This window comes from Myotis brandtii, unplaced genomic scaffold (genome assembly GCF_000412655.1).
Source record: "Myotis brandtii unplaced genomic scaffold, ASM41265v1 scaffold339, whole genome shotgun sequence".
NCBI lineage: Eukaryota > Metazoa > Chordata > Mammalia > Chiroptera > Vespertilionidae > Myotis > Myotis brandtii.
In genome coordinates this window covers 603,686-629,230 of record NW_005363061.1, presented here as the reverse complement: position 1 = coordinate 629,230, position 25,545 = coordinate 603,686, and the positions used below count along the sequence as shown (strand labels likewise).

Here is a 25,545-nt window from a genome sequence, read left to right as displayed (position 1 = left end):
CCCCTCCACGCGTCCCGGTTCCCACCCTCAACGGCCCTCAGGCCGGGGTCTCACCTCTCCACCCACTCCCGCAGGAAGCGCATTTCCTCGCTGTGCAGGACGCTCGGGTCCTGCCTACACATTTCTCCCTCGGCCACACCGTGTGTAAGGGGGCGGCAGCCGCGAGGCAGAACAGACTAGAACTTCCCCGGCCGCCGGCTCCGCCCACCAACGGTCTCGTGACCCCGGGTCCTTCGCCGGTTCATTCCAACTCCCCTTCACCTCTACTCCAGCGCACTGGTTAGAAGCTTCTAGAAGTGTGGCTGTTCGCGCCGTTGCCTGCCCCTTTAACGCACGCTTTCTTCCATTCTCAACTCCGAACCAATTCTCTGGGTGGAACCACTGGCTACATGGTGCTTCCCAGGAGGCGGGAGCGAGCAGCCCCTGCCGGGAGTCACTTAGAAGCCGACGTTCTGTGACTGTGAGCGTTTAGTGGAGCGTGACGTCATGACGCCACCCAGGCCATCTGGGCAGAGCGGTGGTCAGCCACAGCTCCGGCGTGACGTCAGCGTCTGCGCCGCCTCGGGAGAAAAGCCCGGCGAGCAGCGCCGGCCGGCGGGGGCGGGGCGCTTGGCTCGGTTTCCTGGCGACGCAGCCCTGCGGGCGGCTGCTTTCCCCGCCGTTCTCCTCCTCTCCTTCCTGACGCGTGTGCGCGGCCGGCATGCCTGGGCTACTCTCAGCAGCTAAGCTGGTTCCCGCTGTAGCGAGCGCCCGCAGCCTCTCAGGTTAGACTCACCTCCCACGGGGTGTCCTCCACGGTTTGCTCCCTGCGAAGCCTGAGGCGCCCCAGAGGGATCCAAGTTGGTCTCAGGGCGATCGCTGGTTCGGCGGACCCTTCTGCTGGGGCCCCCCACTCTAAACCCTCCGTGCGCTCCTCGGATCTCTCTACCGGCCGCTCCCGGGAACGGGTGGGCCCTGTGTTCTCCCTCCCGTTAAGGTGTTCTGAAAGCTGAACTGACTGCAGGGAACCAAGTGTGGCCATCCCCTAGCGGGGCTGTCTTCAAAGTGACGTGGACCCAGAATTTGTGTCAGTTCTCCCGTTTGCTTAGGTGTCAGAGTGACTCCTTATCAACAGCTCTTGTTTCTGTTAGTTAACCTAAAATTCTATTTTCGTGTTGTTAGAGAGTTTGATTTAAAAACCGGGTCCAGAATGTGCAACAAACATGGTTAGTAACACAAGTCCTCTCACAAGAGGTAATGTTTGGAAATACTATTTTTGTGTCTGAACTCCCTGTTTGTAAAGACAAGGTGAAGAAGTCAGGAATAAGGGGGGCAGTCTTCTAGGGTGTATCTAGAGCAGTTGATCTCATGAACATAGAACTTGGTCAGTGAAAGCTGAATCATCTACGTTGCAGGTGCATCTGCCATTGGATCAGATTTCGGTTTTGGGGGGCGATGTGTGAACAGTGAGTGAACCCGAACATATGGCATTTGACATCAAAGCTATGTCTTGGCATATGTTTCTGATTCTGGTGGTATACTTGAATTTATTGCAAATGGAATGGTAATTAAATCAAGACTTGCTCTACTTACTCTAAAAAATAAAATAAAAGGTAATCATTGTCCAGTGCACAGACCTCGCTCGCTCCAGTTCTGCAGAAAGCTTTCCCTTCCGTGGGAGAGGGTGAATAGATGTGCAGTTAGTCTTTTTTTTTTTTTAATTATATTTATGGGAGTCACATTGGTTAATAAAATTATATAGGTTTCAGGATTACAGTTTCTATAATACATTTCTGTATATTGTATTGTGTGTTCACCACCCCAAATCACAGTTAGTCAGTCTTAATCACAGAGGCCACAACCTATGATTTAGAGCTGGAACCATCCTTTGCTTGTGACTTTTTTTTGTATTTGTTAAGACTTTGTGTAAAACCCAGTTAATCACGGTTAGGACTAGATACTTTATTATATACACCAAGATCTTTCAAAAAGATACTATACTTCATTTTGCCTCAATAAAATACGTAAATTTAGCCACCTCTTATATTATCATTTTTATACTATATACATAGGCTTTTTGAATAATTGAGTGATCTACTTGGTTCTTCACAAGTCCATTAAATTAGGGCAGATATTCTTATATTACTAACAGGGCAACTGAAACTAACACAAGCTCACAAGTAGCAAGTCAGGAATGTTGGCAGCTGGTCCTTTTTCTGTTATATCACTGCGTCTTACTCTGGCTTAGTAGAGTCCTTTTGGAACTTTTTATTGAGCCACAATGACTACTAATTTAATAACCTTTGAGTTAGTAGTCATTGTGGATGAATCTCCACTTCCCTGGAGTTGCTCAAGTCTAGCCAGAGTGATAAACAATAGGTAAGTGACAGTATAGCAAAGAATGGTGAGAGTCTTGACTCAGGGGACATGGGAGCTCAAAAAGGGCACTACTGGGCTGTAAATCTTATGTTCTCCTGAGATTTTACTAAGTTTTAGAATTTGAAAACTCCTCTGACTTGAGGTGCTCATAAATAGAACTTTTAGTGTCTGTGGTGCTCTTGGTTGCCTTTTTTTAGAAAGGCCCTGGGTACAAAGTTTTGAGTACTGTCATAGGAAACTTTCTCATCTGTGAAAGTCATACAGTTAAGAGTGTGATTTAATTGGTTGGTATATGCAAATGTTAACACAATCTAGTCATCTGAGAAAAAGCAAAATCAAGCACTTAATGATGCATAAATAAGCTGTATTTTAAAATACTACATCTAAGATAAATATAAGACTGAGATGGGGAAGGAAAATATTGAAAATATTAAAGAATAGCTCTGGCTGGGTTGCCCAGAGGATCGTCCCAATACGCCAAGGTGGTGGGTTTGATCTCCAGTCAGAACACATACAGGAATCAACAAATGCAGGCATAAATAAGTGGAACAACAAATCGATGTTTCTCTCTCCCTTCCTTTCTCTCTAAAATCAATCAATAATTTTTAATAAGAAAATATTAAAGAATAAATAGAATAATTTTTAAAGCCTATTTGCAGTTAATTCACTCAACAAACATTAATTGAGCACCACATATTAGCACTGAGCCCAAAAAGTTTTTACCATCACAAGAGACAGACAAATAAAAGCAAGTAATTGTGATATTATATGAAATTTAGTCATAGACACCTAGTAGTGGGGAGAAGGAAAAAGTGATGCATATTCTCTGGAAGCAAGGAGGGGCTAAGTGGAAATGTGGGCATGCCTTTAAAAATTAGGAGATAATTGATTTAAGACGCCCTAACCGGTTTGGCTCAGTGGATGGAGCGTCGGCCTGCCGACTGAAGGGTCCCAGGTTCAATTCCGGTCAAGGGCATGTACCTTGGTTGTGGGCACATCCCCAGTAGGGGGTGTGCAGGAGGCAGCTGATCGATGTTCCTCTCTCATCAATGTTTCTAACTCTCTATCCTTCTCCCTTCCTCTCTGTAAAAATCAATAAAATATATATATAAAAAAAAAGAAGTAGTCACCAGCCTGGCTGTTGTGGCTCACAGGTTGAGCTTCGACCCATGAACCAAGAGGTCACTGGTTCAATTCTCAGTCAGGACACATGCCCGGATTGTGGGCTCAATCCCCAGTAGGCGTCGTGCAGAAGGCAGCTGATTGGTGTTTCTCTTTAAAAAAAAAAAAAGACCTGAAAGAAGGCTTTCGCCAAGCAGACTAGAGTAATGGAGCTATCCTGGCAGAATGAACATGCAGAGGCACAGAACTCATACAGAATGGGTGTTGCAAAGCTTTGCAATTGTTAATAAGCCTGGAGAAGCCTTTTTTGAAATATGTTCCCAGGCACATTAATAGGTGTTACACCAACATGGTTCTGTGGCATAAGTACAGGGCATGCTGCATTTCACAGTGCCCATGGTAAACCAAGTCTGGGTCTCTTTAAGGGAAATGTATTTGGCAGTAGTAATTTGCAAAATGTATTTGACCATGGAGCCCTTTTTCTGTGTTGAGTCTTGAACTGGTATCCCTTGGAGCACATTTTGGAAAAACTTGGGCTCAAGCCTAAGATGTGTAGGAAGAGGGGATAGAAAATCAAGTTGAGAAGGAAGCTGATGGCTAGTTCCTGGAAGACCTTGTATATTATGCTAAGAAACAGTGAGCAGAGCCCTGGCAGAGCAGCTCAGTTGGTTAGAGTATCATCCATATACACTAAGGTTTAGGGTTCGATCCTTGGTTAGGGCACATGCCCAGGTTGTGGGCTGGATCCCCAGTAGAGGGTATGCAGGAGGGCAGTAATTGATGTATCACTATCACGTTGATGTTTCTCCCTCCCCCTTTCTCTTCCCTAAACATCAATAGAAACATATTTTATAAAATAATAAAATAACCTAGGCTTTTATGATTTTACTAGTAGCCCTGCATGAAATTCGTGCACATTAAAAGGGAATTAATTAGAGGAAATATTTTAATATTGCTATTTGCCCTTTCTTTATAATAGAAGTGTCAGAAATGAAAGAAAATTAGTAAAATGTATATGAAAATCTCCTTCCTGTCAGAGTCTGGGGCGCGCCGAGGGACCAGAGTCAAGTCCCCACCTACCCGCACGTGCCTCAAAATTGCGTGAGACCCAGACCAAGCCAGCCCCACTCCCATTGGGCGAGACCCAGACCCGGCCGGCCCCACCCCTGTAAAGCCCCGCTGGGCAGGGGGCGCAGCCTCAGGTCCCCCGTCAAGCCCTACCAGGCAGGGGGTGCAGCTTCAGGTCCCCCGTCAAGCCCCTCATGATCAGTCATTATGGCGTGACTCCGTGATGATCATTTGCATATTAGCCTTTTATTATTATGACTAGAGGCCCGGTGCACAAAAATTTGTGCATTCGGGGGAGGGGGTCCCTCAGCCCGGCCTGTGCCCTCTCGCAGTCTGGGATCCCTCGGGGGTGACCACTTGCTGGCTTAGGCCTGCTTCCAGGGGATTGGGCCTAAGATGGCAATCAGACATCCCTCTGGCAGCCCGGCAGCCCTCGGGGGATGTCCACTTGCCAGCGGGGAGCAGGCCTAAGCTGCAGTCAGATATCCTTAGTGCTGCTGAGGAGGCAAGAGAGGCTCCCACCACCACTGCTGTACTGGCAGCCATCAGCCTAGCTTGTGGCTGAGCAGAGCTCCCCCCTGTGAGAGCGCACTGACCACCAGAGGGCAGCTTCTGCATTGAGCGTCTGCCCCCTGGTGGTCAGTGTGTGTCATAGTGACCAGTCATTCCCAGTCTCACTGCTGTTAGGGTCAGTTTGCATATTAGCCTTTTACTATATAGGATAGAGGCCTGGTGCACGGGTGGGGGCCGGCTGGTTTGCCCTGAAGGGTGATCCGGATCAGGGTGGGGGTTCCGCTTGGGTGCCTGGATGACGGGCTGATGGCTGTTTGCAGCTGGTCACACCCCCTTCATGGTGGGGGTCCCCACTGGGGTGCCTGGCCAGTCTGGGTGAAGGGCTGAGGGCCGTTTTCAGGCTGGTGGGCGACTGAAGCTCCCAGCCTTTTTTCTTTCTTTTTTTTTTTTTTTATTCTGGGATTTATTTACCTTCTATAGCTGTCACTGGAGCTGAGAGCCGGCTCCAGCTCTGAGGCCTGGCTCCAGCTCTGAGGCCGTGGCTGGCTGAAAGCAGGTATCTGGGTTTGTTTAGCTTCTATAATTGAAACATTGTTGCTTCCGGAGCTCAGAGCTGGGCCGTGGCAGGGGGGGAACCTTGGCTTCCTCCATCACTGGAGCAAGCAAGCCTCATGTTCGCTTCAGCTGCGTGGCTGCCGGCCGCCATCTTTGTTGGCAGTTAATTTGCATATCCTGCTGATTAGCCAATGGGAAGCGTAGCAGAGGCATGGTCAATTACCATGTTTGCCTATTATTAGATAGGATTTTCTGAAAATAAGTTTTAGTGCTAATTGTCACCAGTACCTCCTATAGAATAATGACCTTTCCTTCTCACCCACCTACCAACTTAAAAATCAATCAAAACAAATCTTACACTACTATAAATCATTTAAAAATAGCAGAGCCCAGCCAGTGTGGTTCAGTGGTTGACTTGACCCAGGAACCAGGCGGTCTCGGTTGGATTCCTGGTCAGGGCACACACCAGGCTTGATCCCAAGTAAGGAGCATGGAGGAGGCAGCAGATCGATGATTCTCTCTTATCATTGATGTTTCTATCCTTCTCTCCCTCTCCCTCTTTCTGAAATCAATAATAATAAAATATAAAAAATAACAGATATTATAATTTTTTTCTGGTTTCCAAATTTGTTGCACTGCTAAATAGCACTGAACTTTCTTTTGCCAAAGGTGATTGGGTTTTAGTGCTGCTAGATTATTTGCTCCTATCCTTTAGTTACATTAAAATTTAATTATAATAATTATATTTCTAGAACAAAAAGATTTAAATTACATCAATAGGTCTTATTGCTTAAAAAGGAAGAATTCAGTGACAAGTAACATGCAGGATACAAGTCAATGCAGCATTTCTTTCCAGGTGCTTAATAAAATTAAGCGTCTCAAATGTAGCCTGTCCAAAACTTAACACCTGCAGCCCTTTTCTCAGATAATAGCAACTCCCTGCTTCCAGTGGCTAAGGCAGAAAACCTTGACTCTTATCATATTCAACATCCAGCCTGTTAGCAAATTCTGTTTGGCCCTACCTTTAGAATGTCCAGAATTTGACCACTCTTCACACCCACCACCCTGGACCAACCTACTACAATCTCTTGCCTGGATTGTGGCAATAGCTTGATGTCTCTGCTTCTATCCCTGTATACTTTGGGTCTCTTTTCAATGCCAACAGCCAGAGTGGGCCTTTTTAAATTTGTCAGATTATGTCACTCTTCTGATCAAAGCCTCCAGTGGCTTCTGTCCCACATATAATAACAAAGTCCATGTTGTGATCTAGCAAACCCTGCATGACCTTTCTTACTTCATTTACTTGCTCTTTTAATCGGCTACCACTGAACTTCTCCATTTTCTCAAACAGCTGCCTTAAGAATGTTTCATTTGCTATTCCTTCTGCCTGGAGTTCTATCTTACCAGGTATACACATGGCCAACTCCTTCACTCTTGACTCAGATTTAACTATCACTTTTCTCTGGCTACTTTAGCTAAAATATCAGCTCTTGGCCTGGCTGGTGTGGCTCGGTTGGGTGTCCTTTGCACTGAAAGGCTGCCGGTTCAATTCCCAGTCAGGGCACATTCCCAGGTTGCTGGCTTGATCCCTACTAAGGGGGCGTGCAGGAGGCAGCCAATCAATGTTATGCTCTCACATCAGTGTTTCTCTCTCCCCCCTCCCTCTATCTCTAAAAATCAATAAAAGTATTTTTATTTCAGCTCTCATACTTCAAAACCCTATACCCTTCCCCTACTTTATTTTTTTCCTTAGCAACTATGACTAACATCATATATACTTAATATTTGTTTATTGTTTCTCTCCAGTCTGTGACAACTAAGATTTTTGCTCTTTGTTCATTATTGTACCCCAGGTATCTAGAACACTACTTTTTAAAAATATTGTTAAATGAGTAGAAGCAATAGGCTGAACTATATTTTGAAAAATAATTGAAGGAAGCTAAGAAGTAATAATGTTGATATTAAACTAAGTTCATTTGAAAGAACGTATTCAAACATTTAGCTCAAACCACTTGCTCAGTGTCTAATGTGTCTGTAACTCATCTATTTATCTTCTATCATAACCCTAAATTATAATGGCTAAAGGTGGTATTTTAGAGTACTGTATCCGTAGATCCTGTGTACATACTCAATAAGAAAATAGAGCCTTGACTGGTGTGGCTCAGTGATAGAGTGTGGCCTGCACACCGAAGGGTCATGGGTTCAATTCCTGGCCAAGGGCACGTACTTGGGTTGCAAGTTTGTTCCCTGGCCCGGTCTGGCGTGTGCAGGAGGCAACCAATCAATATGTGTGTGTGTCTCTGTCTCTCTCTTCTCCTTCCTCCCTTCCACTCTCTTTAAAAGTCAGTGGGAAAAAATAACCTCAGGTAAAGATGAACAAAAAAGGAAAATAGAAATTTTCCTATTTGGAGTGATTCACTGATGGACTAGAACAAATGAAATAGAAAGTTTCCTATCTGGAATGATTCACTGATGGCCTAGAACCCTGGTTGGCAAACTGTGGCTCTCGAGCCACATGTGGCTCTTTGGCCCCTTGAGTGTGGCTCTTCCACAAAATACCGACTTCTGCACATGGGCCACAAAGTTTCAATGGCACTGTACGTGCGCGCCCGCACGTGGTATTTTGTGGAAGAGCCACACTCAAGGGGCCAAAGAGCCGCATGTGGCTCGCGAGGCGCAGTTTGCTGACCACTGACCTAGAACACATGATATAGCTAGGTTTCTCTGAGGAATCCATGGTAAGTCTGGCCTTTTTTTTTTTTTTTGTAGTAAAATACATATAAAATTTACCATGTTAATCATTTTTTTAAATATATTTTATTGCTTTTTTACAGAGAGGAAGGGAGAGGAATAGAAAGTTAGAAACATCGATGAGAGAGAAGCATCGATCAGCTGCCTCCCGCACACCCTCTGCTGGGGATGTGCCTGCAACCAAGGTACATGCCCTTGACCGGAATCAAACCTGGGACCCTTCAGTCCCCAGGCCGACGCTCTATCCAGTGAGCCAAACTGGCTAGGGCTGTTAATCATTTTTAAATATGCAGTTGTGAAGCAGATCCCCAGAACTTTTTCATGTTGCAAATCTGAAACTAAACCAATGAATAACTTTCTTTCCCCTCCCCCTACTCCCAGGTAACCATGATTCTTCTTTCTGTTTCTATGAATTGACTTTAGATACCTCAGATAAGTAGAATCATAGTGTCTTCCTCTGACTGGCTTATCCACTTAGCATAATGTCAAAAAGTCCATCCACATTGTAGCATATACTACCAGATTTCCTTTCTCTTTATGGCTGAATACTATTCCACTCTATGCCTGTATGTACAGGTATTTTATGTATTCATTAATCGATTGACATTTGGGTTGGTTCTACTTCTTGGCTATTGTGAATAAGTACTGCTGTGACATGGCTGTACAAATATGAGTCTAGCTATTTTTAACTTAAAATACTTTATACTTTAATTTTTAATTTATAATGTCTTTAAGTTCTGTGTCAAATGCTCTACCTCTATCGGAAAAAAAGTCATTTCATGAATAATTATATAATCTGAACCTGTGTGTCTCAATACAGTTTTAGTTCCTAATGCTATACATATTTCAGAAGTTTGTATAGTAGTTTTAATTAAAAGGAAAATAATGAAATAGATCATAAACTATTAAAAGCCTAATATGTAAACATTTAGCTCAAAAACAGAAGTAAAATCATCGTTGCCACTTTCCACATTCTTAACATAATTGTCACCACAAATACATCTTTTTCAGGCATACCTCCAAACAACCACTGACCACAATCCTGCTGATTGTGTTAATCATAAGACTTACTCTAGTATTAAACAAAAGTTCCTACAAAACTGATTAATCAAAACACAAAGAGTCGTGTTCCAAATGTTATATGAACATAATGTGTCTGAAGAGCCAATTTAACGATTCCTTTTGGTTGACTTCTTCTTGTGCACCTCTTTATGCTTCTTTTTTTTCCTCTTACCACCTTCTTTGAATCCTGCTGAGAAAACAGAGGGATCCTTGTTGCTGGTGACCCACGGTATACGTTGCTCATTTCCCACACAAGTGTATTGAGGCACATGTTTGGAGCTGTAGGACTTTGGTGAATAATTGTCAAGTGACTGTCTTCTCCACCTGTGCTCTGCAAAGCCCTCTTCATCTGCCACATCGTTTATAATGAGGAAGGACTCTAACTCGCCATCATCTTCCCCTTCTCTTTCCTCATCATTCTCAATAATTCTGCTTGTATTGGTCTTTCTGCCGTTAACAGTTTTATATGAAGTAAAAGATGTGTAGTTGTCCATCCCACTGTCATCAAATGCCGGGGAAGAGAAAAAATTAAGGTCTTCATGGCCCAGTGAATCATATGGTGTATATCTTGTGTCATATTCATAAAATCTCTCAAAAACTGGATATTCACGGGAGGTAGAGAAAAAGGATCTTGCACCTCTGTTTCTACTTCTATAGGAACTTCTTGGACTATTTAAAAGGTCCTCAAGTGAGTCTTCAAAGAAAAGACATAAAAAGGAGTCCCTTTCACCAAAAATTTCTGTAAAGACATCATCTGGCTTAGGGAATGTGAAGCCATATTCAAAAGAATCATCAATATTACTTCCGCCTTCACCATTTAATCCTTCTTTGCCATATTTATCATAAATGTCCCGTTTTTCATCATTTGATAATACCTCATACGCTTCAGCTACTTCTTTGAATTTTCTCTCCGCTTCTTCTTTATTTTCTAGATTTTTATCAGGGTGCCATTTAAGTGCCACTTTATGATAAGCCTTTTTAATGTCTGCACATGAAGCATATCTCTGCACTCCTAGAACTTCATAGTAATCTACCATGTTTTAACAAATCGTTGGAAGGGGGTGCCCTGGGTAGTAAGAACCGTGGTTTCCTCTCCGTCCTGGCTCTGTTGGTGGTGGTGGTAGAGTGACTGCAAATAGGCACATTTTTACATTGAAGACAATGTTGCTGTGGGCCACTGCTAGGAGACAATAGGGTACTGATTGTGTGGCAAGCAGAGTTACCAGCTTATGTCAGAGAGGGCTGCATTATGGTGTCATTCGGGGGTTGGGGTAGGACTTGACCTTCTCAATGGAGCTAGTCCAGAGTCATATCAGACCGTCCTGAGCCCTCTGGATGATTTCTCCTATATTTCTCTGGAAGCCTCAAACAATACCTCATAAATCAGTGGGACCTGTTGTTACTGGCCACAGCATGCCACTTGCATAATGTGACCTCTAGGTTACTAAGTCTTAATAACTTACTTCCCAGTGCTTGCATGTTTTGGTTTGGAAAAATGAAGAAGTCTATAAAACATGTAGTTAAAGATTTTGAAAACTGCGTGTTTATGTATTCAATACATATTATTGAATGCCTATTTTGTGCAAGGCTCAGTTTTAGCCACTGGTAATAACAGTATTGAATTAAAAAAATGCCAGTTTTCATGGTGTTTACATTATCATAGAGTACAACGAATAAATGGGAGATAATGTGATACGTGCTTTAAAAAAAAAAGCGTGACGGCAGAAAGCTACCTTCGATTGGTTTTAGAAGGCCCCTGAAGAGACGACAGAGCTGTGTGATCCAGTATAGTAGCTACTAGCCATGTGGGTGGACATGTTGGTTTTTTCCACTTTTGACCCATTATAAATAAAGCTAGCATTCATTTCTAGTGAGAAGCCAATTTGGGGGGGTGGGGTGGGGAGGTGGTAATGCATCAGATTTACATTTTTAATGGATCAGTGTCTGCTCTGTGGAGAATCAGTTGTATGTGGGAAAGTTAGGATTAGAAAATCCAGGTAGACACTCTCACTCTCTCCCTCTCCCTCCCTCCACCCCACCCTTTCATTCTCTCTAAAAATCAATTTTAAAAAATCCAGTTAGAAGAAAACTCGACCAACGTTGGTTTTCTTTGGGGACAATTTAAATTATCAATAGGCTAGGCCTGAATTAAAAAGATGTATTCCTGGCTCATTTTATTGTCTTAGGAAATTCCCTAAGATGATCTGTCTCTGTTTCTCCTCCTCTATATGTTGTTTTCTTTTTCATGACATTTATAAACAACTTGTTTAAATGATATTCTAGTCACATGGAAAATAATAGTGTAAATTTCTAGCCAGTCTTTCAAGACCATTTGTCAGCTTTGAATATTTTTTACTTTTTGTTTGTATGCCAGTTGACTAGAAGTATTGCAGAACTCTTAAACTCAAATAATTTCAATTCTCTCCAGTATCTGTACTTACTTACATGTATGTATGGTATACATGTGATTATATTTACCTACCATTGAAAATAAGTAGCAGTAATAATAATAATATTGAACATTATTTGAGTACCATCTTTGGGTCAGACCCTGTAGCAAGTGTCTTACATGCAGTTTCTCATTGAACTGTCACAGCATTCCAGCAAAATAAATATTTTGTGTCCATATGAAACCTGAGCCTCTGAAAAATAGTAATTTGCCTAAGGAAACCTAGCTCATTAGTGAAAAATCTGATACTTAAACTTGGATCTATCTGATTCCAAATTCTGCTCTTTCCAACTCTATCTCATTTCTTAGACCAGGATTTAAGAGTTTAGGTTCTAGACATTGCACATTATGAGCCCCCTATGGGGGATTGAACCTGCAACCTAGGTATGTGCCCCGACTCAGAATCGAACCCTCAACTCTTTGGTGTATGGGATAAAGCTACAACCAACTGAGCCACCTGGCCAGAGCTCTTTTAAGAACTTTTACTCTTTTAGCAACTTTAAAATATACCATACATAATTGTTAACTATAGTTACCATACTATACATTACATCCCCAGAACTTATTGATCTTGTAAATACACCCATTTTGGTTTCTATCTTCTATACTCCACTAAAACTGTTCTTGTCAGGGTCTCTAGTGACTTCCATGTTGCCAAATCCAGTAGTTGTCTTTGTGGTCTCATATTTAGCAGCACATGGCACAGTTAAGTATCTCCCCTTTCATAAAACACTTGTTTCTTTAACTTCCTAAATACCACATTCTTACAGTTTTCTTCCTTTCTTCTGTGCTTTTTCTTCTCACACCAAAATAATATAGTACCTGGACTTTCTCTGTACCATCTTCATAGGTAATATTCAGTCCCAGGACTTTTGATCCCCCGAACTTAAGACTGTTTGACCTCTCCATTGGAATAGCCAATAATTATCTCAATCTTTTCCATTTCATTTAATGGCATAACCTTCCACCCACTTGCAAAAACCTGGGAATCATCCTTAATATGCTTTTTTTTTTTTTTACTCCCTGCATATAACCAAAACCAGATTTGTTGGCTTTTTAACCTTCAAAAATATATCCCGAATCTCATCACTGGGAAAATAAAGTAAAATAACAAATAATCTCTATCTTCCCAAAGTTCATAGCAAACTAATTTAGCAATTATGTGCAGTGTAGTAGGTCTTAAAATAGAATTAAGCCTGGTTGATGTGGCTCAGTAGATAGAGTTGGCCTGCGCACAAGGGTTGCAAGTTCGATTCCCAGTCAAGGGCATGTACCTGGGTTGCAGATTCTATTTCCACCTGGGTAGGGCACATACGGGAAGCAACCAAGCGATGTGTCTCTCTCACATCGATGTTTCTCTCTTTGTTTTCCTTCCACTCTTTCTAAAAATCAGTGGAAAACATATCCTTGGGTTAGGATTCACAACAATAGCAAAATAGCATTAAGTGCAGTAGCATTGAGGAGGGGCCTTTGTATCAGAAGCAGTAGGGAGGGGGATTAAAAATCAGGCTTCCTAGATGTTGGAGCTGATTTTTGAGAAGTTGAGTAATCAGAAACAAGCAAAGGCCATTTTAGACTAAGATAACTGCGTACTTAAAGCCAAATGCTGTTATAATACAGACTAATTAGCTGGCTCTTTGCGTAGTTTAGTGTGGATGCAGTAATGTTTTTTGAGGATTAGGCCAGCCATTAGAGGAGTGAGCAGGGGCCAGATTAAGAAGGGTGCTAAGCCCTGACCAGTTTGGCTCAGTGGATAGAGCGTCTGCCTGCGGACTGAAGGGTCCCAGGTTCGATTCCGGTCAAGGGCATGTACCTCAGTTGTGGGCACATCCCCAAGAGAGGGTGTGCAGGAGGCAGCTGATCAATGTTTCTCTCTAACATCGAGGTTTCTGACTCTCTATCTCTCTCCCTTCCTCTCTGAAATCAATAAAGATTCATTTAAAAAAAAAAAAAGGGTGCTAAGCTAGAGTCAAACATATTTTGAAAGATAGAAAAATCTAAGCATACATAGTAGACTAAAGTCACTAAGGGTTAAAACTAGATCATGTCTATGTTACCAGGACTCCACACAGGCTCTGGCTGGCACAGAGGAAGGCCCATATATATATTGAAGGTGAAATTAATTTGCATTTTTCTAAAACACCCAAATGTTGGAGATAGATAAATATACATACACTGTGAGGACCTTCTAGATTCCTTCTTCCATTTCATCCTCTTTCTTTCTCCTTAGGATGCATATCCTGTTCTCAGAGAAGGTACTCCCTCCAGCCCATCCCAGACAGGAGGGTTCCAAATCGATACTTGGGCCAGCCCAGCCCCTTCACACACCCACACCTCCTCAGACCAGGTAAGGATTTTAACCATAATAACTGTCTCTTCAGGTGCTTTATCTAGAGCTGTGCTGTTCAATACAGGAGCCACCAGCCACTAGTGACTATTGTATACTTATTATGTTGCTAGTGCAACTCAGAAACTAAATTTTTTTTACAGAGAGGAAGGGAGAGGGATAGAGAGTTAGAAACATCGATGAGAGAGAAACATCGATCAGCTGCCTCCTGCACACTCCCCACTGGGGATGTGCCTGCAATCAAGGTACATGCCCCTGATCAGAATCGAATCTGGGACCCTTGAGTCCACAGACCGATGCTCTATCCACTCAGCCAAACCGGTTAGGGCTATTTTAAATAATTTAGATTTAAACTTAAATAGCTACATGTGGCTACTGGTACTCAGACGACAGCACTATCTAGAGCCATAAACACTTTATTAAGCCTTACCATTCAGAATTATCAGTGAAATATGTACTTAGGATTTTCTTAAAGAAAAGTTCTATTGCTTTCTAAGACTTAGTTTCTACAGTTGTGTTCTAACTATTGATTCCTAGTGAACTACTATGTTAAAGATACTTTAGAAAACATGGTTTTTTTAAAAAATATGGAATACGTCATGAATTTGTGTGTTATCCTCAAAAATGTGTTTTTCTTGAAAGTGTTAAATACTCATTTCAAAAGTTTAACAACAATATTTCTGTATAGATTATGCAAGATTTCCAGATCTGACTGTCACAGCTTTGAGAGGTGACAGCACTGGTAAAGATGATACAAAAATTGGTGTTTATTTACTTCACTGGTTTTTATACTTGATAAAAGTTGACCTCCCCGATATTTTTTTCTGCTATAAGACTCCAGTGTTGCTGCTAGATGTGTCATCACTATCACTCAAATTCATGCCTAAACGTTTTTATTTTGTTTTATCAAAAAGGCATGAGGGATGAACTGTGGTGAATGAATATCATCCCAAAGAGGTAGGTAGAGTAAAACCACATGCTGTGTAAAAAAGCAGCCAGGGTTTCAAAAGAAATTGTTGCTTCTGCCATGAGAAGTTAAATCTGTATTTTCTGTGTAAGCATAGATATCAATAATCTAAACTGCCTTTAGAAATATGTTACTCTTTCACTGTCTCCACTCAGTGAACGATACCAGTGTGTCTCTCAGTGAGGGCTTCTTTTGCTGATTCTTCATGAGACTGGAATTCCTGCTGGAAAGTCGGCTGAGACTCAGGAAATGCAGCTCACCACTGAAACACACAAGAAATCAGAGTTTTTCAAAGCTGTAAGGTAAGCTTAAAGCAATCCAGTTGATGTAAATTTAAGTATTTCTCTACCCTATCAACCTACTTTTAGCGTCAATCTTTTTTAAAATGTAGAATTGATATTAAGCTTTACCAGCTTTGAAAATTATTGATTTCTTGTGGTGAGATACTTTTATGTGGTGAGCTGCATTTTCCAGGCCTTAAAACTAGTAATCATATTGTCAAAATGATGGTCTCTGTATCTAGAATGTTTGCTATGTATATTATGTACATGTTAACAAAATAAAAAATGAATGTAGCCTTGATCAGTGTTCTCAGTGGTTAGAGCGTCGGCCCACACACCAATTGCTGGTCAAAGGTTTCCCGTTCGTCCCTGGCCCAGTTGGGGCACATGCTGGAGGCAACCAATCAATGTGTCTCTTTCACATTGATCTTTATCTCTATCTCTGTCTCTCTCTCCCCCGCTTCCTCCCTCCCTTCCACTCTCTAGAAAACAATGGAAAAAATATCCTCAGGTGAAGATTAACAACAAAAAATGAATGCGAATAAACATACACACATACATGTTCATACACATTCACATGTTCATCTCAGCTATGGGGGGAAGGGATGCCTGTCCTAATCTTTATTCTCCTAGACATAGGCTTCGGACACTGGGGTAAGTGAGAAGGGAGAGAAGAAGATAAAATTTTTAAGCAGAATTATCAGTTATACAGTTTTTAGAGGCAAGAACTATGTAAGTATTCAAAGTATTAATCATTTGTCTTTCTCCATGTAGAGATGCAAAACATTATAAGTGTTAAAATGTTTGTGGGGTGAAGAAAGAGTAAGTTAAGAAAAATTATAAGACGTGTAATACTTAAAAAAAATTTTTTTTCTTTTACATAGCCAGTTTGTTAGTTCAGGGTATAAAATTGTGTTGTCTATACTTAGTTTGCTCCAAAAGGTTTCATGTTTGGCTTAGTTATTTTCTCAATACTTGCCAGTACTTAAAACTTTTTGAAACTATCTCAGTTCCTTTCCTAATTATTATGCAAGTTTTATATATATTATAGAAAAATTAGAGAATACAGCTAAGCATACATTTTTAAAAAATTATTCATAATCTGCCCTGGTCAGGTAGTTCAATTGGTTGGAGCATTGTCCCATACACCAAAAAGTTGTGGGTTCAATTCCCAGTAGGGACGAGTTTGGGAGGCAACCAATCAATGTCTCTCTCCTCTTAAATCAATAAACATATACTTAGGTGAGGATAAAAAAAATTAATCATAATCCCACCACTCCCAAGAAATCCCACCACTGTTGAGATTTTTGTATATATATATTTCTAGACTTATTTCTTATATAAAAAGTGTATGTGTGTGTATACATTCTGTATACTGATCAATTATTTTCTTAAATTCTTAAAAGTGAAATTACTGTGTCAGTTTCTTCTGAATTTTTGGGAGCTGATTTCTCTTGGCCATATCTACTCAAGTTTCCTGAAGCAACAGTAACTTGGAAAATATTCAGTAGAATAACATGGGAGATAAAGGGATTCTGTTCTGGCTTTACTACTACTACTATTTTAGATGGAAATAAAGAATCAGGTTGACTCACCCAGGTCCTCCCCGTGATGTTTAAAATTTATCATTTTCTTAAAGAAATCTAGGCATTATAGACCATTTCTTCTTTTTCATGACATTGCCATCCCTGTGTCTGTAGAGACAGAAAATGTCAGTTCATCCTTTTCAATCACTAGTATTCCCTCCACTTATCACCTGAGGGGAAATAAAAATGATTCCATGTAGGAAGGCAAGTGGCATTCTGAGCTATATACTATCATGAGCTGTGAATCTGCTTTTTATATCTGTACAAGAGAGACACTTATAGAGTTCCCGGACATTGCCACAGGAGTATTGCTGTCACCAGCAGAACAGCAAGGTGTTTAGTTCACACAAACACTGAAACTTATCAGGGAATAGGAAGCATTAGTGCCTAATGAAGCATTTGTTCCAAAAACCTGTATTTCTAACATTTCTACACTTCTAAGCAAAATAAACTTTAGAATGTGAAGTATAGTTTGGAGTGCTTTACAAGAGGACTATGCAGAAGCTGAGCTGTCAGAATGACTTGTCAGACATATCCAGAACCACTTTTTTGTTTTCCTATCAAGTATAATATTTAAAATGATAAGAAGATTGGTTCTAGCCCGGCCGGTGTGGCTAAGTGGTTGAGCGTCAACCTACGAACCAGGAGGTCTCGGTTCGATTCCCTGTCAGGGCACATGCCCAGTTGCAGGCTTGATCCCCAATTAGAGGTAGCCAATCAATGATTCTCATCATTTCTATCTCTCCTTCGTCCTTCCTCTCTCTGAAATTAATAAAAATATATACTAGATTGGTTCTAGAATGGGTTAAAAATAATCCCCAAATCTCCCCTTAAAAGTTTCATAATCAGGTGTCCATATTTCAGTGATTGCTTAGTTGTAGTTTTTTTTGTAATTTTTATTTATTGATTTGAGAGCGAGAGAAACATTGGTTTTTGTTGTTCCACTCATTTATGAACTCACTGGTTGACCTTTGTATGTGCCCCAACCAGGGATTGAACCCACAACCTAGGTATGTGTCCTGACAGAATCGAACACGCAACCTTTTGGTGTACAGGACAATGCTCCAGCCAACTGAGCCACCCGGCCAGGGCTTATTATGTCCATTTTAAAGATGAGGAAACTGAGGCACAGAGCAGATTGGTAGCTCAGGATTTCATTTCACAACAGTCTGACAGAGTCCAAACTTAACCACAAAACAGTACAGCCCCGCCGTTGTGGCTCAGTGGTTGAGCGTTGACCTATGAACCAGGAGGTTTGATTCAATTCCCAGTCAGGGCACATGCCTGGCTTGCCGGCTCGATCCCCAGTGGGGGGCGTGCAGGAGCAGCTGATCAATTTCTAACTATCTCTTTTTTTTTTCTTTTTTTTCCTTCAAATTTTTACAATAGAATAGAAAATTTAAACCTGGGTTATCCCATAATTCTCCATATGCTATGAAGAGATTTGGCCTAAATTGAAGAAATGAACTTGGGTATCTTTATCTAATATTAAACAACCTTGCGTACTTTGGCATTGCAGAAATGCAAAGCATCACTGTTGTTTGTCATTTCTAGGGGAGGTGACTCCAGGACTATCCCAGGTGGAATATGCGCTTCGCAGACACAAATTAATGTCTCTGATCCACAAGGAAGCACAAGGGCAGAGTGGGACAGACCAGACAGTGGTTCTGCTGTCCAACCCTACATACTATATGAGCAATGATATCCCCTATACTTTCCACCAAGACAACAATTTCCTGTACCTGTGTGGATTCCAAGAGCCCGATAGCATTCTGGTCCTTCAAAGCCTCCCTGGCAAGCAGTTACCAGCACACAAGGCCATGCTTTTTGTGCCTCGGAGAGACCCCAGTCGAGAACTTTGGGATGGCCCTCGATCGGGCACTGATGGAGCAATAGCTTTAACTGGTGTGGATGAAGCCTATACGCTGGAAGAATTTCAACATCTCGTTTTGAAACTGAAAGGTAACCAATGGGAGGAGAAGTCAAATGATAGGCCAGATTGGGATTAAGACCTTCCTTACCCATTTAGACAAAGTTCTTAATGTCCTAGAATGATTATCCATAGCAGTGGTTTCTCTTAAGCACCAAGAAAGGAACATAAATTTTTACCACAAGACTGGTCTACTTTAAAGACGTCATTTATTCATTTGCTAAATCTTTCTAGAGAATTCATTCTCATAGACTGTTAACTGTCTTAGTGCGAAATCCCAAAGAGTGAATTTCCTTCTAAAGTGGAGGATGGGTGTGGGCCACTCTTTAAGACTACTGACCAGTCTATTGACCGTTGATCCCTGCTTTTTACTGCTTTTGCCAATTCTTCAAAATGAGGTAGTATTCTCAAAAAAATTATCTAAGCACCACCAACATCAGAATCACCTTGTGATGCATATTAGAATTACAAATGAAAAAAAAAAGAAGCATTACAAATGCATAGTAGATATTGGAAAATGTAAAATCGTAGGCCCCCATTCCATACTGACTAAATCAGAATCTACATTTTAACAAGATTCTTAGGTGATTTATATACACAGTTCATACTTCTCAAAATAGTCACTTTCTCTACATTAATTCTGGTGAAATTATGATCACTCAGAATATTTTGGGATTCCTTTTCTGGAACTTTGCAGAACCTACACTACAATATAAACTATCCTTAGAGATTCTTGTAAATCTATAGTTCTGGAAGCATTTTTAAAGTATCCAAAGTCACTTAGAGCCAAATGTGTTAAATAAGATAGATGATCAGGTTGGAAAATACTGATTTTAGGCAAAATAATGCAGGATTGTAAAAAAAAAATTTTTAAGATTTTTTTTTTTTTAAAGAGAAAGAAACATCAGTGTGAGAGTGAAACATCAATCAGCTGCCTCCTGCATGCCCCTACTGGAGATCAAACTCTCAACCCTGGCATGGGCCCTAACCAGGAATCGAACTGGCAACCTTTCAGTGCACGGGACGGTGCTCAGCCAACTAGGCTACACTGCCAGGGCAAGGATTGTAAAATTTTAGTCTGATTTTTCTTACGTGGTTTATAAACCATATCTGAAGTGAGTTTCTAAAACAGAATTCCAAAATAGTTTCCAACAATCATGGAATTTACTGGACTTGTTTCCTACAAAGACTCCCTTGAAAGAAAATACTTGCTCAGATATGCACGTTCTAATATGTTTCAATTCTTTCCATTACTTTATAAAATATTTTCTATTTTGTAGAAATGATTACCCAACTAAGCTAGTGGAACTTTCATAATCTTCAAAGTCTTCATGAATGTGGGCATAGAATCATTTTCTTTGTAGCTATTCTGTTTCTTGAAATTACTTTGTCCCTTGCCCTGGCTCAGTTGGTTGAGCATCTTCCTGTGTACTGAAAGATTGCCGGTTCGATTCCCAGTTAGGGCACATGGTGGGCTCGATCCCCAGTAGGTGGCATGCAGGAGGTAGCCAATCGATGTTTCACTCTCACATTGATGTTTCTCTCTTCCTCTCTCTCTAAAAATCAATTTTAAATCTTTTTTTTTAAAAAAAGACAAAACATACAACCCTTTAGGCATAGTTTGGGAATGCAGTAGTTCATTAGCTACTGTCAGAAAAAAATAAAAGAAAGGAATTGTAGAATTGCATACCTGAAATCTATAATCATAAAAACGTAATATGCTAATTAGACCGGACGTCCTGTCCTTCCTGACGAAGCCGGGACGGCAGAGGCCCCCAGCCACCACTGCCGCCAGCGGCTGAGCCCCTTGCGCGAAATTTTATGCATCGGGCCTCTAGTATAATTATATTAACCATGTCGCCCCAATGAATCTATTTAACAAAAGAAAAGAAAAAGAAAAAAATGAAAGGAAATAGAGACTTGGTGTAAATAGAAATCATTTTCATAATGAGCCTACTTATTTTATATCAGGCAAATATAGTTAAAAGATGAATAGTGCTTGTCTGTAATGAGAATACATAGCAGATGGGAAAGGAAAGATTTCCTGGATAAGAGTGGATTAGCACATACTATCAACTGTAGCATTTCTGTAGCCGGGAAGAGAACTTCCTTTTATCATTGCTGAGAGTTTTGGCGAAGGGATGGAATGCTTTTAACCATAAAGTCATGATCTGAGTACAGTTTTCTATCCTTTTTGTTCAATTATGCAACAGTGCCTCTGGCTCAGTAGTGGTGTGGAGAACAATTATTGTAACTTTTCTTTAACAGTTAATAAGTAATAAATAGCCGAAACCGGTTTGGCTCAGTGGATAGAGCGTTGGCCTGTGGACTGAAGGGTCCCGGGTTCAATTCCGGTCAAGGGCATGTACCTTGGTTGCGGGCACATCCCCAGTGGGGGGTGTGCAGAGGGCGGCTGATCGATGTTTCTCTCTCATCGATGTTTCTAACTCTCTATCTCTCTCCCTTCCTCTCTGTAAAAAATCAATAAAATATCTTAAAAAAAATAAGTAATAAATAAAACCAAAGCTTAAATAAAGGTTTAGTTCCATCTAGGTAGTTCCAAAACTGTGTACTGGGGCAGAAAAGCTGTCAGTTCAATCTCAGAATATCTTGCCATTTTCAAGGAATGGCCTTTCCAATGATTTATGATCAAACCCTTCAATTACTTCAGTCCTGAGAGAGTTTGTGCTCAACCCTTTAGATTCAGAGCAAGCATGTCAAACGAGCCACGAGTTTGACATGCTTGCATTAGAGTTTCACACTACACGTTTTACAATTTTGACTCTTGTTTAAGTCATCGTGACAGTTGGTATTTATTGTTGTTGCTGTTAGTTTTATTTTAAATTGATTTTTTTGGCATCTTATTTTAAGCCGAGACAAATACACTTTGGTATGACTGGATGAGGCCCGCTCACGCACAGCTTCACTCGGACTATATGCAGCATCTGACTGAGGTCAAAACCAAGAGCAAGAACAAGGTTCGAGCTGTCCATCAGCTGGTACAGCGCCTACGGCTGATCAAATCTCCTGCTGAAATTGAACGAATGCAGATTGCTGGAAAGCTGACGTCACAGGTGTGATTCCTACTGCAAAAGCTGTTTTCAAATGAAAAAAATCTAAGCTCTTAGGCAGGGGTCCTCAAACTTTTTAAACGGGGCCAGTTCACTGTCCCTCAGACCGTTGGAGGGCCAGACTATAGTTTAAAAAAAAACTATGAACAAATTCCTATGCACACTGCACATATCTTATTTTGAAATAAAAAAACAAAACGGGAACAAATACAATATTTGTATTTGCATGTGGGCCGTAGTTTGAGGACCCCTGCTCTTAGGGTTCCATGGGCATTTTGAGGTTGTGTACTTAATGCAGTAAATTCATGGCAGGTGAACATCCAGCTTCAACCTTGACATTAGTGAACACATCTAGAGACTTGCTCAGTACCTTGCAAGGCAAAGTGAATCTGCCTTCTTGTATTTTTTACCCATGATCTCAGTTGTTTCTCCTTGGAGCAAGGTAAATTAATTTTATTTCCTTTCCTGACAATAACTGCAATAATAGTAGCAGTTTGATGGTTAAAAAAGAATCATAGGACCCAAAATGACAATGCTTACAAGTCTACAATTAACAGGAAAAGGGTACAGTATAGCAACAGCATTAACATAAGAATACCTGTCACAGCCAATGGCTGTCTCACAGCCAGGGACCAAAGAAGCCAAGTTCAGGCTTCTGTTGTCCTGTCCGCTCTCAGTAAGAGCTGGACAGGATGCATTTTCTCTCCTGGATCAGGAACCACAGATGCCTGCATGGGACACCTGGAAACCAGGGAGCCCAGAATGGAATCGCAGCTAGAGATTTTTCTGGTTTGGATCATATTGGCAGATTCCTGCTATGTAACAACAAAGCCTTTTGGAGTTCTCGTGGAAACCAAGTACAAACCATTAATCTCACTTGTCACAATACTGACAAACGGATACAAACTGCTCTGAAACTCCTCTCAACACTGTTAATCAGTATGTTTCAGGCCTTAACCAAGATCCATTACATGCAGGACCTTGAACAAAACAGCTCAAGGTAATTCCAGCCCTACTGGAATTAACTTCATAGCATAATAGCACACAAACATATAAAGGCTATTTTTCTGAGCTCTACCTATAGTCTTCCCAAAGTTAAACGTTGTTTCCCTGAACTATTCCCTCATCTGTTTCATTTTACCTCATTTGGTGATCTTCCTCAGTAAGTGCTCTAGTTTGTCTAGTGCACTGTCCAGTGTTGTAGCTATGGCTAGACCAACTAATTACAAATGTGAAAAGTGTATGTCTTTGTTTTCCTTCAAATCATTGATTTTTTTAAATAAGGAAGAGAAGTAGCTAAGAATAGATTGGGATAATGTTTAGGGCTCCAAAGAAATTGATATCAGTCCAGTGATCAGATGTCTTTGCATAAGGTGTAAAGTCAATTACAAATTTACCTGGGAGTATTCTGATCTGCACTTCTGTCACTTGTCCACGCTGTTAGTGAGAGACTATTGTAAGTGTGCCAAAATTTAGAACTATTAAATCTGAGGTATTGTCTTTATCTACCGATCCAGTAAAGATATCAGACGAGGAAATGGAGTTTGGCTTAATTTTTATTAACGAACAACTTCTACCAGCAATTTTATTCTTTAAGTATTCCCAATTCTGGTGTAGAATTATTCTGTAAGATTTTTTAATATTTGGGCAAAATAGTTTGGGGTTTTTTTTTAATATTTTTTTTTATTGATTTCAGAGAGGAAGGGAGAGGGAGAGAGAGATAGAAACATAAATGATGAGAGATAATCATTGATTGGCTGCCTCCTGCACATCTCCTACTGGGGATGTGCCCGCAACCCAGGTACATGCCCTTGACCGGAATCGAACCTGGGACCCTTCCGTCTGCAGTCTGATGCTCTATGCACTGAGCCAAACCAGCTAGGGCCAAAATAGTTTTCTTAAGAATAATGATGCCGCCGAAACCGGTTTGGCTCAGTGGATAGAGCGTCGGCCTGCGGACTGAAAGGTCCCAGGTTCGATTCCGGTCAAGGGCATGTACCTGGGTTGCGGGCACATCCCCAGTAGGAGATGTGCAGGAGGCAGCTGATCGATGTTTCTCTCTCATCGATGTTTCTAACTCTCTATCTCTCTCCTTTCCTCTCTGTAAAAAATCAATAAAATATATTTAAAAAAAAAGAATAATGATGCTATATTTATGTTTTTCAGCCCAAATGAAAGTTTCTTTTGGGGAATTAGCCAAATATAATTTGTGTGTCTGTGCTACAGATCAATTGGATTTTCTTGCAATCTGATTTGGTTTACAATAAGTAAAGGGCCTTGTCATTAGAGTTAAGTAACCTTTCTAGAGGAGAATTGGTAGAATATATGGGCAGAAGTAAAAGCAGGGTGAGTCAGACCTATCCAGGCCAGATCTCTCCTATGACTGAACGTATATCCTGCCTCCTGGACTTTTCTACCTGAATTTCCTGTAATTGTCTAAACTTGTGCTCTGCCAGCTCTACCAGACCTGCCTCTTCTCTTGTATTCTATTTCATGGTTAATAATAACAACATTGACCCAGCTACCTTAGATAGAAATATGGAAGTTATCTAGATAATTGTTCTCCCCAATCCTTGTATCTAATTAACTGGTCCCAAGTTATCTTCTCGGGGGGCAGAATAGTGTAGTGGAAGACAGACCTGGGTTTAAATACCAAGCTGTGTTATTTTGGCCTGTGCCTAGCACAGTAGGACACCTAATATCCCTTTGCTGTCTCTTTGCTTCTGCTATTGCCTGCGTCTAACTCTACCCCGGCCACAGTGATCTCTTCAAATCTGACTGCCCTTCTCCTAAAGTTCTTTGGTGGCTCCTTGTTGTTTTTAGGATTAAATTTCAACATGCTCACGCAGGGCCTTTCATGACCTGGCCTCTTCTGCCTTTCCCTTCCAGCTTTATATCTCATGCTTCCACAGGTGCTTACATACTGAACACTCTCAAATGTCACAGGCTCCCTACTCTCACGTCACCTGCATGTGGACAAGGCCCTCATGAAATCATTCCTGCTTTTTCTCTCCACTGTCCCTTCCCCATAAGCTGTACAGTGTCTACTCATGATGTGTCCTGGTTATAAGATGCACAGAATGAAATGCAAAGAAACCTCATTTTACATCTTCAAAGATACAAACATTTAAATAGCACCTGGTGAAGTAAGAAGGTCAAGTGTTAATTGAGAGTATGGGCTACATTGTGATAAGACAACCCTAATAAGAAGTGGCAGTCATAACGTCTGCCCCTTGATCTTTATAGGAAAGACAGTATTTTGAACATTTGAGTAAGCAGAATAGTTAACATTAGACTTCTTTTCATCCTCCATTCTATTTGCAGGCTTTCATAGAGACCATGTTTGCCAGCAAAGCGCCTGTGGATGAGAGCTTTCTTTATGCTAAGGTGAGCTTTCAGTGATGGGAAGGCACACGTACAGTAATTCCATTGATTTGCAGGTGGCATCTGGTTGGCTTTTATGGAAGTGACCAGGAGATGAGTGG

General features: G+C 41.1%; 3 protein-coding genes across 7 annotated transcripts in view; 1 reads left to right on the top strand and 2 right to left on the bottom strand.

Moving 5' to 3' along the window:
- ST13 (suppression of tumorigenicity 13 (colon carcinoma) (Hsp70 interacting protein)) overlaps positions 1-129 on the bottom strand; it is a 34,417-nt gene extending 34,288 nt beyond the window's left edge. Inside the window, exon 1 of the mRNA XM_005871375.2 lies at positions 55-129. Coding sequence (XP_005871437.1) covers positions 55-122 — 68 coding nt within the window. The 5' untranslated portion in view covers positions 123-129. The remainder of the gene's footprint in view (positions 1-54) is intronic.
- Positions 130-592: 463 nt separating this feature from the next.
- Positions 593-25,545, top strand: part of XPNPEP3 (X-prolyl aminopeptidase 3, mitochondrial) — a 38,125-nt gene continuing 13,172 nt past the window's right edge. For 3 of the 5 annotated variants that reach the window (XR_001363108.1, XR_001363107.1, XM_005871373.2), the window contains exons 1-5: positions 593-764; positions 14,109-14,225; positions 18,614-19,021; positions 21,861-22,063; positions 25,385-25,447. Coding sequence is in view for 3 of the 5 variants with exons in the window: in XM_005871373.2 (XP_005871435.1) it covers positions 701-764; positions 14,109-14,225; positions 18,614-19,021; positions 21,861-22,063; positions 25,385-25,447 (855 nt within the window). In the remaining 2 variants the exon portion in view is untranslated. Of the gene's footprint in view, positions 765-14,108; positions 14,226-15,139; positions 15,183-15,347; positions 15,495-18,613; positions 19,022-21,860; positions 22,064-25,384; positions 25,448-25,545 lie in introns of those variants that run through there. The other 2 variants (XM_014543839.1, XM_005871374.2) reach the window with 2 other exon arrangements.
- DNAJB7 (DnaJ (Hsp40) homolog, subfamily B, member 7) lies at positions 9,537-10,592 on the bottom strand. The gene has a single exon (XM_005871388.2). The coding sequence runs from the start codon at positions 10,464-10,466 to the stop codon at positions 9,537-9,539; it is 930 nt and encodes a 309-aa protein (XP_005871450.1). The 5' UTR covers positions 10,467-10,592.